General features: G+C 43.6%; 1 protein-coding gene and 1 long non-coding RNA gene across 10 annotated transcripts in view; one reads left to right on the plus strand and one right to left on the minus strand.

Moving 5' to 3' along the window:
- RAD18 (RAD18 E3 ubiquitin protein ligase) overlaps positions 1-16,437 on the plus strand; it is a 577,293-nt gene that overhangs the window by 203,635 nt on the left and 357,221 nt on the right. For 8 of the 9 annotated variants that reach the window (XR_008845017.1, XM_056524992.1, XM_056524991.1 and 5 more), the window contains exons 5-6: positions 7,286-7,623; positions 14,851-14,950. Coding sequence is in view for 8 of the 9 variants with exons in the window: in XM_056524992.1 (XP_056380967.1) it covers positions 7,286-7,623; positions 14,851-14,950 (438 nt within the window). In the remaining variant the exon portion in view is untranslated. Of the gene's footprint in view, positions 1-2,556; positions 2,687-7,285; positions 7,624-14,850; positions 14,951-16,437 lie in introns of those variants that run through there. The other variant, XM_056524995.1, reaches the window with a different exon arrangement.
- Positions 2,048-15,157, minus strand: LOC130276096 (uncharacterized). Its single transcript, XR_008845018.1, has 3 exons — positions 15,021-15,157; positions 7,270-7,380; positions 2,048-2,375 (listed from the first exon to the last, which is right to left on the minus strand). It is a non-coding gene; the product is annotated as an uncharacterized LOC130276096 (long non-coding RNA).

A 16,437-nucleotide genomic window follows, 5' to 3' on the forward strand; every position in this document is an offset into this window, starting at 1 on the left:
ATGCTGAGGGTTGTAGTTATGCAACAGCTGAAGGCACACTGGTTGCAAAACACTTGAAAGTTTTTTACTTAACTTAGTGTTTCCAAACCAGTGTGCCTCCAGCTGTTGCACAACTTCAATTCCCAGCATGAATGGTCTGTCAGTGCATGCTGGGCGTTATAGTTTGAAGGCACAGCTGGAGGCACACGGGTTGGGAAAAAGAGTTAGGAAACAAATAATGTTTCCCAACTAGTGTGCCTCCAGCTGTTGCAAAACTATAATTCCCAGCATGGCCAGGCATGCTGGAAGTTGTATTTCGGCAATATCTGAACGGTCAGATGTTGACAAACTACAACTCCCAGCATGCTTGGGCAGTCTGGGCATGCTGGGAGTTGTAGATTTGCAACAGCTGGAGGTCCACAGTTTGTAGACCACTGTATAATGGTCTCCAATCTGTGGTCTTCCAGATGTTACAGAACTACAACTCCCAGCATGCCTCGACAGAGTGGGCATGCTGAGATTTGTAATTTTGGAACATCTGGAAGAGCTCAGATTGGAGACCATTATACAGTGGTCTCCAAACTGTGGCCCTCCAGATGTTGCAAAACTACACCTCCCAGCATGCCCAGATGGTCAAATGGTAAGATGGCTGGCTATCAGTGATAGCCACCATCTTACCGGGCGCTGGGGAAAAGTATAACGGAAAGCAGTAAATTTTAAAAATAAAAGGAGAATGATCTACAGTGTTAGGCTGGGTCCACACTACGTTTTGTCCCATACGGGAGCGCATACGGCAGGGGGGAGCTAAAACCTTGCGCTCCCGTATGTGACCGTATGCGCTCCCGTATGTCATTCACTTCAATGAGCCGACCGGAGTGAAACGTTCGGTCCGGTCGGCTCATTTTTGCGCCGTATGCGCTTTTACAACCGGACCTAAAACCGTGGTCAACCACGGTTTTAGGTCCGGTTGTAAAAGCGCATACGGCGCAAAAATGAGCCGACCGGACCGAACGTTTCACTCCGGTCGGCTCATTGAAGTGAATGACATACGGGAGCGCATACGGTCACATACGGGAGCGCGAGGTTTTAGCTCCCTCCTGCCGTATGCGCTCCCGTATGGGACAAAACGTAGTGTGGACCCAGCCTTAAGTGGATTACAAAGCTATTTTAATGTGACGGAGCTTGTTCAATGATAAGTTATCAAACATTTCCTATGTAAATGTATTAAATTGTTGGATCATAAAATAACAATACCAATATACAAGTGATCTAATGAATAACTGAACTGTAAACAAATATTCTATATGCAAATTATTTTAAAAGTGCTTTGGAATAACCAAGGAGTAAAAAGCAATATAAAGCAAACCAAATGAGGAATTGAGATAGGAAAGTAAAAACATTCTGGTGGTTCCTTAGTAGAACTTTCCTTCAGAAATAGAAAGGATTGCTACGTGCAGTTAAAGATGGCTTATATTTATGGGGAAAAAGACGCACTTGCGTCAAAATTTTTGGTGCAAAGGAAAAGAACGCAGGTAATAAATCCATGTGTACTATAGATGTCACTCCAAGGTACCCTGATTCAGCCACATCTGGAGGACATGCTCTACCAAAACGTGCACACAAAAATGGGGAAAAAAAAAGCGCTTGCGCAAAATTTTGCGCAAAAAAATACACACAAAACAGGGGTAAAATCTTTGATACATGTCCCCCATTGGGTTTCTTGCTGATGCTTCTTTTTATTTTATTTATTTTCTTTAGATCATACTGCAATGTGAAAATTATGGTAAAAATGGAAACTCACTTTAAAAACAGCTAAGGCTGTGTTCCCACAATGCAGCTAATTAGCAGTACAGCAGATAATTGCAGCATGTGGTTTTGCCGTAAATTACCAAAAATCGCGGTATAAATTGAGAATTTATCTGCAATTTGCATAGATGCAATAAAACACATAATTTTTCGACCTTTTCACCTCATTTGTAACTAGCGAAAAACAGGCGTATATAGATCAGATCCAAAATAGTTTTTATTGAACATATATGCAAATGACAAGACATTTAAAAAAAAGACATTACCAACAGAGAAAATATAAGCAATAATCATTGTCCAATGTACTGGACAAAAGTATATGGATAGGGAGATAACCCAGTAGGGAAACAATGTGCAGCGTGGATATACCCTTTATAAAAGAGATGTATTTAAAACATCACAAGCAAAGTGCTCGGCTTAATAAATAGTAAGAGCCCAATGCAAGGATCACTTAGGGCCACAATAAGACAAATAGTGATCCTACTGAAAAACTGACATTGAAAGTTGAATGCAAGACCTAGAACAGTAGTAACTTGCCTAGTGGCTAGTGATGGCAGGCCTCCAGCACCCGACGTTTCGTCAACAGACTTCTTCCGGGGTTTTCATTTTTGGCCAAAAAAAAAAAGCAAGCATGTAATTATGATGCACTAAAATGCATCACTGCCTTAAGATGTTAAATCGTTATAAAACACCGTAATTGTGATTATAGGTCAATCACTTTATTAATAATGGCAACATTAATGGCAGCAATTTGAGTAAGCAAATGCATGAGAACGGCATAATGTGAAATGAAACCAACCCAGTTGTGAGTCTGAGTTCACCTGGGTGATCTCCAGCCCTAGCAGTCTGAGTAGATGACAAGAGACAATGATGAAACTCCCCACCACATCAGCAAAAAGAGGTAAGGAAAAGGCATACACAAGAACATCTAAGTTATTCTCTAATAATAGCCTGTGCAGCTCTTTATAAGCAAAAAAAAAAAATAAAGAAAAATTAATAATCCTGGAATACTTCTTTAATAGACATCAGTTCCCCATTTACTAGCATGCTGCTGAGCTTATATTTGCACACTTTACCAAATTTGAAGAAAGCTGCAAAGTAAAGATTGATAGAGGGACAAAACCATAGAGTGAGCCTCTGATAAAACAGGAGATGCTGAAGAAATACTGTATATACTCGAGTATAAGCCGAGTTTTTCAGCACAATTTTTCGTGCTGAAAACGCCCCCCTCGGCTTATACTCGAGTGAACTCTCCGCCTGTCAATCCCTTCTCAGTGGTCTTCAACCTGCAGACCTCCAGATGTTGCAAAACTACAACTCCCAGCATGCCCGGACAGCCGGGAGTTGTAGTTTTGAAACATCTGGAGGTCTGCAGGTTGAAGACCACTGATGAAGGGATTGACAGGCGGTGATGATGACGGGGGTGTTAATGACGGGGGTCTGGCTGATGACGGGGGGGGGGGAGAATGATGACATGGGGGAATGATGTATTTCCCACCCTAGGCTTATAGTCGAGTCAGTAACTTTTCCTGTGTTTTGGGGGTGAAATTATGGGCCTCGGCTTATATTCGGGTTGGCTTATACTCGAGTATATACGGTAAATAAAGGGCACCTACCACTGAATAGCAGTAAATAAACTATTTTTTTTTTGGGGGGGGGGGGGGGGGGTTGTATAGATTAATATCTTTTAAGACCAGAACTTGACATTTGTCAGCTTTTTTTTTGTGCCCGGTGCCTCTAGTTCTCTTAGCAGGGAAGTCGGCAAATGAACAGAATAAAGATTTATCTCTGCATGTAAAACCATCTATTCTTAACAGGGTTGTAAAATTAAAATTATCTTCCATGAATGCCACCTTGCAAATCTTTCTCTATGAAATGTAAATCTAATATGATGTGATGGATCTCTGCAGGAAGCGTAGGACAACTGCAGACATTATTTGCTGTAATACAAGCAATCCCACTGCCCGCTACAGAGGGCTGTGCTTAATTAAACAGGCCGAAAGTTAATGCGCACAAACCAATTTCTCCTCTCTCCGCTGGGGTACATACCCTCTGTACTGCATATTGATGCTGGGGCATTCAGATAGTCAGATCTGCCTGATGTTTACAAGTGAGAAACTTCATAGCCTGCAGAGTTCATTAAAAGCTCTATGGCCCTGGCATCATTGGTGTCTGTCTGTGTATTTTGTTCGTGTACCGTGCCTCCTACAGCTTTGTAGGACTGAGTGCCAGCTCTGTGGTGGCTACATGCTGGCTTTCTGTCTGCAAATGTCTAATCTAATATTCTGCAAATTAGTGTTTTGTGGGCTCCAAATGTTCCCCTGAACAAAATCTGCCAGCAATGTTGTAAAAGTTTCATCAGCTGTTTGTCAATACATTGTGGGCTGTCTATAAACAGGCACAGTCAGTCACCACTTATTGTTAATCTTACCAGTTATTTAATAATCTCAGTGCTGGGTGTTTATTTCAGTTGGTGACTAAAGCTTAGATGCATTGGCCCTGATTTACTATTGTAAGCCCGACATGTTTTGCCACGTTGTGCGCCAGATTCTGGTGCATTGTACCAGAAATTCAAGAACAAAGCTGACCAAATCTCCATTTTACTTAGAAAAACCTGAAAAAGGGGCGTGTCTGTCTGGAAAAGGACGCATGGTTTCCGAAAAGGTTCCGTGGCCCCGACATTTTCACAAAAACCTGACATATTTACTAAGGTTTCAACAGAAAATGTGGTGGGTATGAGCTGAGGAAAACCTCACAGCTCAGAGCATGTGTAAAACAAAGCAAAATGTAGGGAAAGTAGAAAATGTAGGGAAACCTTAGTAAATACAGTGGAAAATAAATTGTAGGGAATTAAAGGGGTATTCCAGGCAAAAACTTTTTTTTATATATCAACTGGGTCCGGAAAGTTAAACAGATTTGTAAATTACTTCTATTAAAAAATCTTAATCCTTTCAGTACTTATCAGCTGCTAAATACTACAGAGGAAATTCTTTTCTTTTTGAATTTCCTCTCTGCTGACACCTCTGTCCATGCCAAGAACTTTCCAGAGTAGGAGCCAATCCCCATAGAAAACCTCTCCTGCTCTGGACAGTTCCTAAAACGGACAGAGGTGTCAGCAGAGAGCACTGTGGTCAGGCAGAAAGGAAATTCAAATAGAAAAGAACTTCCTGTGGATCATAACAGCAGCTGATAAGTACTGGAAGGATTGGGATTTTTTTAATAGAGGTAATTTACAAATCTGTTTAACTTTCTGACACCAGGTGATATTAAAAAAAATAATGTTTTCCAGTGAAGTACCCCTTTAAAAGGTTGCATGTCGCAAAAGCCCTCAATTTGTCACAAATCTACACCAGCCCAGACCTGGCGTACAGAACTGGCAATGGACAGCATTTTAGAAAAGTTGCATATTTTTTTTGTGCAACAGGGTAAAAAGTTTGATGAAAAACAGTGTTCTAAAGTGATTTTTTGCACCAAATTTATCAACCCCTGTGTAACATTAGGATATGTTGCATGTAAGCAAAACCAAAGCAAAAATGAAATTACTTTAAAGCACACTTTCTAAAGACATGCAATGATAAATGGCCCTCTGTAAGATTACCTGTAGACTTTTGTGCATGACGTTTGCAGCAAGTAAAGTAAAAGTGATTGTACCCTTAGGGATTTTGCTACAGTTGACAGCAAATCTGCCACTATTGCAAGTTTTCTGTTGACGTGTTGAATTTGATGGTAGCAAAATCTGCTGCAGATATTTTTCACCAAATATGTGCAGAAAATCCACAGGAAATCCATGTAGATGGACCCTTAGAAAGGTTTTTTGTGCATCCACCCCAAATGTACTTACCGTATATACTCGAGTATAAGCCGACCCGAGTATAAGCCGAGGCCCCTAATTTCAACCCAAAATCCCAGGAAAAGTTATTGACTCGAGTATAAGCCTAGGGTGGGAAATACATCATCCCCCCCCCTGTCATCATCCAGACCCGTCATTAACATCCTCATCATCATCCCCTTTTCATCATCCCACACATCCCCCCTTCATCATCCCCTTATCATCCCACACATCCCCCCTTCATCATCCCCTTATCATCCCACACATCCCCCCTTCATCATCCCCTTGTCATCATCCCACACACCCCCCCTTCATCATCCCCTTGTCATCATCCCACACATCCCCCCTTCATCATCCCACCCACCCCCCTTCATCATCCTCTTGTCATCATCCCACACCCCCCCCCTTCATCATCCCCTTCTCATCATTCGCCCTCAGTGGTCTTCAACCTGCGGACCTCCAGAGGTTTCAAAACTACAACTCCCAGCAAGCCCGGGCAGCCATCGGCTGTCCGGGCTTGCTGGGAGTTGTAGCTTTGAAACCTCCGGAGGTCCGCAGGTTGAAGACCACTGCGGCCTTCGACATCATCCAGCCCCCTCTCACCCCCTTTAGTTCTGAGTACTCACCTCCGCTCGGCGCTGGTCCGGTCCTGCAGGGCTGTCCGGAGAGGAGGTGGTCCGGTGGCATAGTGGTTCCGGGCTGCTATCTTCACCGGGGGCGCCTCTTCTCCGCGCTTCCGGCCCGGAATAGAGGCGTTGCCTTGACAATGACGCAGAAGTACGTTGGCAATGAACGCACCTCTGCGTCGTTGTCAAGGCAACGTGACTATTCTGAGGCCGGGCCCGAAGCGCTTAGAAGAGGCCTCCCCGGTGAAGATAGCAGCCCGGAACCACTATGCCTCCGGACAGCCCTGCAGGACCGGACTAGCGCCGAGCGGAGGTGAGTACTCAGAACTAAAGGGGGGTGAGAGGGGGCTGGATGATGTCGAAGGCCGCAGTGGTCTTCAACCTGCGGACCTCCGGAGGTTTCAAAACTACAACCCCCAGCAAGCCCGGACAGCCGATGGCTGCTCGGGCTTGCTGGGAGTTGTAGTTTTGAAACCTCTGGAGGTCCGCAGGTTGAAGACCACTGCGGGTGGGGGAGTTCACTTGAGTATAAGCCGAGGGGGGTGTTTTCAGCACGAAAAATCGTGCTGAAAAACTCGGCTTATACTCGAGTATATACGGTAATGCCCTGCTACTTTATTTTATCAGTAAACAACTGGTGTGTGACATACATCCATATAAGTTCTAAACGTGTTCTGGTTTGAATATTGGGTTGGAAAGTTGGACTGAGGGTCCTAAACACTTTATTGGCTTTCTAATTCAGTTTAATGGTTCGGTCAAACAAGGTATAATTGAAAACAAATGCTGTATTGCTCTACAAATACCCATTATCCTCAACCATTTATCAAAATCAGCAAGGTAATAGAATCAATAGATGTGCAACTCATATTCATGTAAATAGGATTGGCGGGGGTCATGTAAAAGCCTTTAAGAAACAGCATAGATAACATAGATCAGTGATCTGGATATATTTTGATGTCTTCTATTGCATTTCATGTTTTATAATGAGCTGTATGTTTGTTCTGTCAGTAGGTAACCAAGTAAACTCACCTGTTGTATTTCTTAGGAAGTATCTTTCCCAATCTCTCTCGGTCACTTCACCACAGACTCCACAAGATCATTCCACAGGCAAGCTAGCTTCAAGTAAGAGACAGTTGTTTGCTGGAAAAGACATAAAGCAGGAAAACAAATCTATGGACACGTTCCTGGTAAAATCAAGTAAGAAGATATCCAATAGATCCTACAGTGCCACAGATGATGTCATGGATGCAACACTGGATGGGGAACTGTCAGCTCCTTCAAGTTCCACTATAAAAGTCAAACAGGAACCAGGTGTAATGGATCAAACATCAGAGGAAGTGTCTCCTCCAAATACCCCATCCACTTCCTTGGCAAAAGTAAAAGGTAAATCCCTGGTAACCTGAAGAGAGAGGGTTATCTTTTGATAGTGTGTACTGTTGATGTCATTATGTTTTCTATGTCACATTCTGCTCTGGGCACCGAGGACAAGAAGGGCTCTGGGCACTGAGGACAAGCAGGGCTTAGTGCAGTGACGCTTTTTGACATGCTCCCAGCTCACACATCAGGGTGATTGACAAGCCAGGAGCCTGCACAGAGCCCTGCTTGTCCTGCCCTCACTTCCTGTATTTGATCTCGCAGAGACACACAGGTAATAGTTGCAGGGACAGTATTTTTTTACCCAAAAATATAAAAAAAGTTTTAACCAATGTGTATTACAAATATACATATATTATCTACATCATATAAAAAGTTTTTGTTAATGACAGATACACCTTAAAGAATCAAGTGGTAGAAATCATTTAAAGGCTCACAAGATTTTAAGAACACTATGACCAGCTATGCTATAAGGGCATACAGAGAGTTGTAGTTTTCCTAAACACATTGGGGGACATTTACTAATCTAGTCTATTCTGGGTATGCTTATAGACCAGCGTATGTGGTAGTCTCTTGTCTATTGTGCTCCTAATTTATTAAAGGTCTCACAGCCCTTGATAAATTCTGTGCTCAGACTTCAGGGTCTACAGCTTAAACTTCATTTAGACCTGCTCCAACATGGTCTGACATTTCAGCGTCTTTTGGGCAGATTCGACTTGTCTCACTTGATAAATTCAGCACCAATGCATTTTCCAATGCATTTCCGTCTAAAATAGACTTGCATGCATCATGTTCTAAAAATCCTCTACAGCAAAAGTCGCAGAAAAGTCGCACATATTTAGACAGCGACTTTTTGTGCGACAAATGTAGACAGGAAAAACCAGTCTAAATCCTTTGATAAATCTCCCCCATTGAATACAACAGGGTATCTGAGTGAAGCATTGTACAAGAACTTCTGGGAAGCCACTAATTTCAGAACACCAGTGTGTCCCATGATGCTCCATTCAGTCTTGCTAACTCGGGATCGATTTTCCTCTTCCCTGTGGAACTCCAGGTAATAGGCAAGAGCTGCCTCTATGGAGTTTGAGCTATTACCTGGCCTAGTACATCCTCCCAGAGTATTGTCTATTTTTGAGCTTGGTTTTGCTCTGTCTCTGGAAGGCCCAGGCTCCACAGACAAAGATTCTTATGTTCATAGCAGTGTTTCCAAATAAGCTGCATTTATTTATTTTACTAGCTGAGTACAAATCCTTGTTGTGGAGGAAAATCAACAAATATTTGGCAGCTTTTGACTCCATATCCCATCCTCCTATATTGTTGTCAAATCCCGTCCCCATATCCTGACCTCATATCTCAACGTTATATCCCGTCCTCCTATCCCGTCCTCCTATCCCGTCCTCCTATCCCGTCCTCCTATCCCGTCCTCCTATCCCGTCCTCCTATCCCGTCCTCCTATCCCGTCCTCCTATCCCGTCCTCCTATCCCGTCCTCCTATCCCGTCCTCCTATCCCGTCCTCCTATCCCGTCCTCCTATCCCGTCCTCCTATCCCGTCCTCCTATCCCGTCCTCCTATCCCGTCCTCCTATCCCGTCCTCCTATCCCGACCTCCTATCCCGACCTCCTATCCCGTCCTCCTATCCCGTCCTCCTATCCCGTCCTCCTATCCCGTCCTCTTATCCCGTCCTCTTATCCCGTCCTCCTATCCCGACCTCCTATCCCGACCTCCTATCCCGACCTCCTATCCCGACCTCCTATCCCGACCTCCTATCCTGTCCTCACATCCCGACCTCATATGTCGTCCTCCTATCTCGACCTCATGTCCCGACCTCATATCCTGTCCTCAGGTGGGACTGATTTGTGATGAAGATACTGTAAGCTGAAGATAGAAGGGGACGTGGCGTTGTGGGACTGGGCGTGATTTGCAAGCCAGACCGATGGGGTGGGGCTTAAACAGTGGGCGTGTCTTTGTGAGATGGGGGTGGGGCTTGCACCATGAGATGCAGAGCGGAACTTGTGGAGTAAGGCACTGGAAGTCCTATACTATATACTTGTATGGGACTTGAAACAAAAAGCCATCTTTTATATAAGGGTGTAGGTAAGGGTTAATTTAACTATCATATTTTTTATTTGATATATAAGTAATATATGTACCAGGTATTATTGAAAGCCGTACAGAAGTTATGTGGGAACATACATTTCACATTGATTTGCATTAGACTTTAAACAAAAACCCCGACCCTCACGAATGGGGGTAGTTAAGGGTTAAATTAACTATCCTATATTTTAAGTGGACATATAAATAACATGTGACCAAGTATTATCAAAATATCTCCAGCCATTTGGAAGTTATGCAGTAACATATATTTCCCATACACTTGTATTGAACTTAAACCCCTTAAAGACCGCAGGTTTTTTCTGTTTTTGCACTTTCGTTTTTTCCTCTTCACCTTTTAAAAATCATAACCCTTTCAATTTTGCACCTAAAAATCCATATGATGACTTCTTTTTTTGTGCCACCAATTCTACTTTGCAGTGACATCAGTAATTTTACCCAAAAATCTACGGCGAAACGGAAAAAAAAAGATAATTGCGCGACGAAATTGAAGAAAAAATGCAATTTTGTAACTTTTGTGGGCTTCCGTTTCTAGGCAGTACATTTTCGGTAAAAATCACGCCTTATCTTTATTCTGTGGCTCCATACGATTAAAGTGATACCCTACTTATATAGGTTTGATTTTGTCGTACTTCTGGAAAAAAAATCAGATCTACATTCAGGAAAGTTTATAAGTTTAAAATTGTTGTACGCCATTGACCGTTCGGTTAAAAGGAGTAGTCCTGCGCGCACTTTTCTTATTTTATCCGTTCCGGGCTGCAAAAAAAAGAAAAAAGAGAACAAACTTTCTCTTGCCTGCCTGCGCGCCCCCGGAGCTCCGGTACAGGTGGGACATCGCTGCGGCCGGTGATAGGCTGAAGCTCCGTGTGACGTGCCGGCCTAACAGGAAGTAAGAAGCAAACAGCCCGGCGACCGAACACCTGTACCGGAGCTCCGGGGGCGCGCAGGCAGGCAAGAGAAAGTTTTTTTCTTTTTTTTTTCTTTTTTTTGCTGCCCGGAATGGATACAATAAGAAAAGTGCGTGCCGGACTACTCCTTTAATTAATGATATATTTTTATAGTTCAGACATTTACGCACGTGGTGATACCACATGTTTATTTTTATTTACATGTTTGTTTGTTTTATATGGGAAAAGGGGGGTGATTTGGACTTTTATTAGGGAAAGGGTTAAATCACTTTTATAAAAAAAAAAATTTTTATACTTTTTTTTTTGCAGTGTTATAGCTCCCATAGGGGACTATAACACTGCACACACTGATCTTTTACACTGATCACTGCAAGGCCATAGCTTTGATCAGTGTTATCGGTGGTTGATTGCTCAAGCCTGCATCTCAGGCTTGGAGCAATCAATCGACGATCGGATGCACCGGAGGAAGGTAAGAGGACCTCTGCTCGCGTCCTAGTTGAACCGGACACCGCATTTTCACTGCGATGGTCCCGATCAGCCCCACTGAGCAGCCGGGAAGCTTTTAATTTCGTTTTAGACACGGCGTTCAACTTTGAACCCCCCGTCTAAAGGGTTAATAGCGCCCGGCACCGCGATGGCTGTCGCGCTATTAACCCTTTAGACGGGGCGTTCAAAGGCTTCAGTTACATGCCGGGACCATCCTGGGAGCCGGCCAAGGACGTAAATATACGTCCTTGGTCGTTAAGGGGTTAAACAAAAACCCCGACCTAGGCAAATGGGGGAGTAATGGTTAAATCACCTATCCTATGTTTTTTAACGTATAAGTAACGTGTGCCAAGTTTCATGGTAATATCTTTAGCTGTTTGGAATTGATGCTGGAACATACACACATTGGGGGAGATTTATCATTATGCGCCTATTGTAGACACAGTTCTACCCCTTTACACTGCTTGTCTATTGTACACTCTTGCTTAGAATTTACTAAGGTTGTACACTCCTTTGATAAATCTTGAGCAAATATAGAAACGCCCCCCTCGCTCTACCGTGCACTCCTTCTCTACCTCACAGGAAAAATAGATGTAGGGATTTTGTTCTATTGCTTTGAAGTCGGATTCCATTGAGGTTTTTAAAAAAACGCCAGAAAAACTGTCCCAGCTTTTTCCTGCGTTTTTCTTTGTGTGTGGAAACAAAAAAATGTACTAAACTTTTTGTTTTATTTTTTTCTTTGAAATTTAGATACATGAATGGGGAGGACTATGTCAGATTTTGTGGATTGCGACGATGAACATCGTTTTTTATTTAAATGTCACTAAAGGGGTTAACGAGGGCTTTGAGGGGAGTGTTTTTAAAAAAAAGTGTTGTGTTTTTTATAATTGAATTTTCAGGCTTAGTAGTGGAAGGCATCTTGTAGAAAGAATCCATTACTAATCTGGGGCTTAGCATTAGCCCCCAAAACAGCTAGTGCTAACCCCCAATTATTACCCCGGTACCCACCACCACAGGGGTTCCCGGAAGAGCTGGTACCAACAGGCCCAGAACGTCAAAAATGGCGCTCCTGGGCCTAGGCGGTAAAAGGCTAGCATTATTTAGCTGGGGAGGGCCAGTAATGATGGTCCTTGCCCACCCTGGTAACGTCAGGCTGTTGCTGCTTGGTTGGCATCTGGCTGATACTGAAAAAATGAGGGAACCACACACTTTTATTTATTAAAAAAAAAAAAACGCATAGGATTCCCCCTATTTTATGTATCATTTTTTGACGCTCCGGGTCGGTTGGTACCGGCTCTTCCCGGCACCCCTGTGGCGATGGGTACCGGGGTAATAATTGGAGGTTAGCGCTAGCTGATTTTGGGGCTAACGCTAAGCCCCGGCTTAGTAATGGATTCCGTCTATAAGACAGCTTCCACTACTAACCCTGAAAATTCAATTATAAAAAACAAGACACATTGAAATTTTTTTTTATAAAAAAAAAAAAAAAAAAAACTCCCCCCACAGCCCTCGTTAACCATTTTATTGAAATAAAAAAAAAAAACGCTGGTCATCGTCGCAGTCCACCGAATCTGACATAGTCCTCCGCATTCACGTATCTGAAATGAGAAGAAAAGAAAAACAAGAAATATGGGTTAGTGCATTTTTTTTTTTTGCTCTCCCCTGGGAGGAGCGCACATAATGCAGTGTGTTCCTAAACAGGGAGCCTCCAATTGTTGCTAAACTAAAACTCCCATCATTGGGAGCTGTAGTAAGCAACAGCTGGAGTCTCCTTGTTTGGGAAGACACTGCCAGAAAGGCTCTGTTCCCATTATGCAAAACGCATAATGTGAACAGAAATCTGTCCCTCTGTCCTTGGACTACTACTCCTGTCATGGGACAGAGCCTGTCCCATGATGGGAGTAGTTTTAGTACTGCAGCGCTGCTGAGGGATGGCACTAGCACATCCCCCAGCTGCGGGACTTTTAGGAATACTACTCCCATCATGGACAGACTCTGTCCATGATGGGAGTTATAGTCCAGGGGCGGAGGTGCAGATCGCACCGGGTCATTATGCAGAGACCCGCTGCGATCCGCATTTAAGTTAACAAGCCAGCGGTACATGTGTCTACACTGCGCTGCTGCCGGCTTCTATATACACCGCTCATAATTCATAATCCCCGCCGCCGGGAGAGGGAAGCTCTGATTGGTCAATAGCTATCCACCAATCAAAGCTCCCGTGTTCCGGTGGTGATTATGAATTACGACAGTGTATATACCAGCTGGCGGGCAGTACGATGTAGACGCATGTACCGCCGGCTTGTATAGTTAATAAATGCAGATCGCAACAGATATCCAGAGAAAGATCTGTTGTGATCCGCATTTAAATAAAAAATCCTGCGGTACATGCATCTACACTGCGCTCCTGTGCTCCTATATATACTGTCATAATTCATAATCCTCGCTACCGGAACACGTGAGCACTGATTGGAGAATAGCTATTGACCAATCAGAGCTCCCCTCTCCCGGCGGTGATTATGAATGATTACAGTGTATATAGAATCCGGCGGGGTGCGCAGTGTAGCTGCATGTACCGCCGGCTTTTTAACTTAAATGTGGATCGCAGCATATCATTCTCTGGAGATCTGTTGCGATCCACATTTATTAACCATACAAACCGGCGGTACATGTGTCTACACTGCACTGCCGCCAGCTTCTATATACATTGTAATAATTCATAATCCCCGCCGGAACACGGGAGCTCTGATTAGTGAACAGCTATTGACCAATCAGAGCTTCCCTCTCCCGGCGGAAGGGATTATGAATTATGACAGTGTATATAGAAACCGGTGGCAGCGCAGTGTAGACGCATGTGCCGTCGGCTTATTATCTTAATAAATGCAGATCGCAGCGGGTCTCTGCAGAATGACCCGGTGGGATCTGCACCTCAGCCCCTGGACTATAACTCCCATCATGGGCAGAGTCTGTCCATGATGGGGGTAGTAGTCCTAAAAGTCCCGCAGCTGGGGGATGTGCAAGTGCCATCCCTCTACAGCGCTGCAGTACTACAACTACTCCCATCATGGGACAAACTCTGTCCCATGGTATGAGTAGTAATCCAAGGGTAGAGGGGCAGATCACTCTCCTGCGATCCGCATTTATTAACTATACAAGCCGCCGGTACATGCGTCTACATTGCGCTGCCGCGGGCTCCTATATGCAGTTCTTATAATTCATAATCCCCGCTGGGAGAGGGGAGCTCTGATTGGTGAATAGCTATTGATCAATCAGAGCTCCTGTATTCCGGCGGTGGGGATTATGAATTATGACAGTGTATACAGGAGCGGCGGGCAGCATAGTGTAGCCGCATATACCGCCGGCTTGTAAAGTTAACAAATGCGGATCGCAGCGGGTCTCTGCAGAATGACCCAGTGCGATCTGCACCTCAGCCCCTGGACTACAACTCCCATCATGGGCAGAGTCTGTCCATGATGGGAGTAGCAGTCCTTACTGTGTCAAAATAGACACTTTGGTACGTGTCCTCCGAGGTGGTGTATATTTGCACAAGATAATGCCTTTTGCGCCTTTTGCGCCAAAATTTGCGCGAAAAAAGACAAAAAAAACAAACCCATATTTTTCTATATACAATGATAAATTCCCCCCACCCATTGAGTTTTATATATATCTATAAAGATTTGTTTGTTTTAAGTTACTCCTTATTTCCCATTAATTCTTCATATTATCTTCCAGTGGAATGCCCGGTGTGTGGGGTCGGCATTTTGGAGCAATACATCAACAATCACTTGGACGGCTGCCTTACTAGGGATGAAAAAAAAGAGAGCCTGCGCAGGTAAGGATGACAATTGCACACATACACTTAGTCTTCTACACATACACGAAGTCCAGACAGCAGCACTTACAAAAAGCTCATCTCCTGGAAAGTTTTTGTTTCCTAAAGCTGTCTGCGGTAAATTATGATGCCTTCTGTGTTTTCTATTATGCTTGCCTTATAACCGTCATGTAACCTTTACCAGATATTTCTGTATCCAGGCAAAATAGATGAGATGGACAATGGAGGAAATTTATCAAAACCTGTCCAGAGGAAAAGTTGCTGAGTTGCCCATAGCAACCAATCAGATCGCTTCTTTCATTTTTGAAAAAGCCTCTGAAAAATGAAAGAAGTGATCTGATTGGTTGCTATGGGCCACTGGGCAAATTTTTCCTCTGGCCAGGTTTTGATAGATCTCCCCCAATGTCTCTACTTGTGTATGATGCAGATAAGAGATTCAGCTGCTTATAATGTTACAGATGGAAGACGCTGCTTATACAGTGATCCCTCAACTTACAATGGCCTCAACATGCAATAGTTTCAACATACAATGTTTTTTTCTGGACCATTGTAAGTTGAAACCAGACCCAACATACAATGTACAGACTGTCCAGATCTGTGAAACGTGTCAATGACCGGAAGAACTGACCAATCAGAATGGGAAATTTACTGGTAAAACCCTTGTATTACTGAAGTATGTGCACGGACTGATGTCTGGTAGCGCCCCCTACAGTACAGGGAGGTATTACATGTTCTGTACACTTTATCTGTACCAGGATTACCTGCTCCTTTGGACACCAACTACAAGGGCAAGGGCAGCTACATGTTACTTTTTAGGACACTGTGTGTACTGTAAAGGACCCCGAAGAAGCTCCTGTCCTCTACATAGACCAGTGTTTCCCTAGCAGGGTGCCCCCAGCTGTTGCAAAGCTACAACTCCCAGCATGCCCGGACAGCCAAAGGCTGTCCGGGCATGCTGGGAGTTGTAGTTTTGCAACAGCTGGAAGCTCCCTGCTTGGAAAACACTGACATAGACAGTGATTTACAGCTTCCAGCAGATCTTTCTTTTATATGTAAGGATTTGCTTTATCTATATTAGTCATCTACTTATTTTTCTTTAATTCTCACTTTTTCCTATTTTTGGATGACATTTTGGGGCTTTAGAACCAATTACCAGGTTTCCATAGTGTTCTGGTCTCAACATACAATGGTTTCAACATACAATGGTCGTCCCAGAACCAATTAATATTGTAACCTGAGGGACCACTGTATCAGGTACATAATGGGGATGATGCCTTTTACGTATGGTACGGATGGGAAATGATGCTTCTTATGTATAGTACAGACAGGAAAAGTTATGCTTATGTAGGATATATATAGGGATAATGCTGCTCATGTATGGTACAAATGTGTTTAGCCCAGGTGGAGGAGTGCTCATATGTGATGGAAGTGACAATTTCTAATCTAAAGTCTTGGAAAGTTCTGTGTGAGGAGAGGGAACAACCTGC

This window comes from Hyla sarda, chromosome 6 (genome assembly GCF_029499605.1).
Source record: "Hyla sarda isolate aHylSar1 chromosome 6, aHylSar1.hap1, whole genome shotgun sequence".
Classification (NCBI taxonomy): Eukaryota; Metazoa; Chordata; class Amphibia; order Anura; family Hylidae; genus Hyla; species Hyla sarda.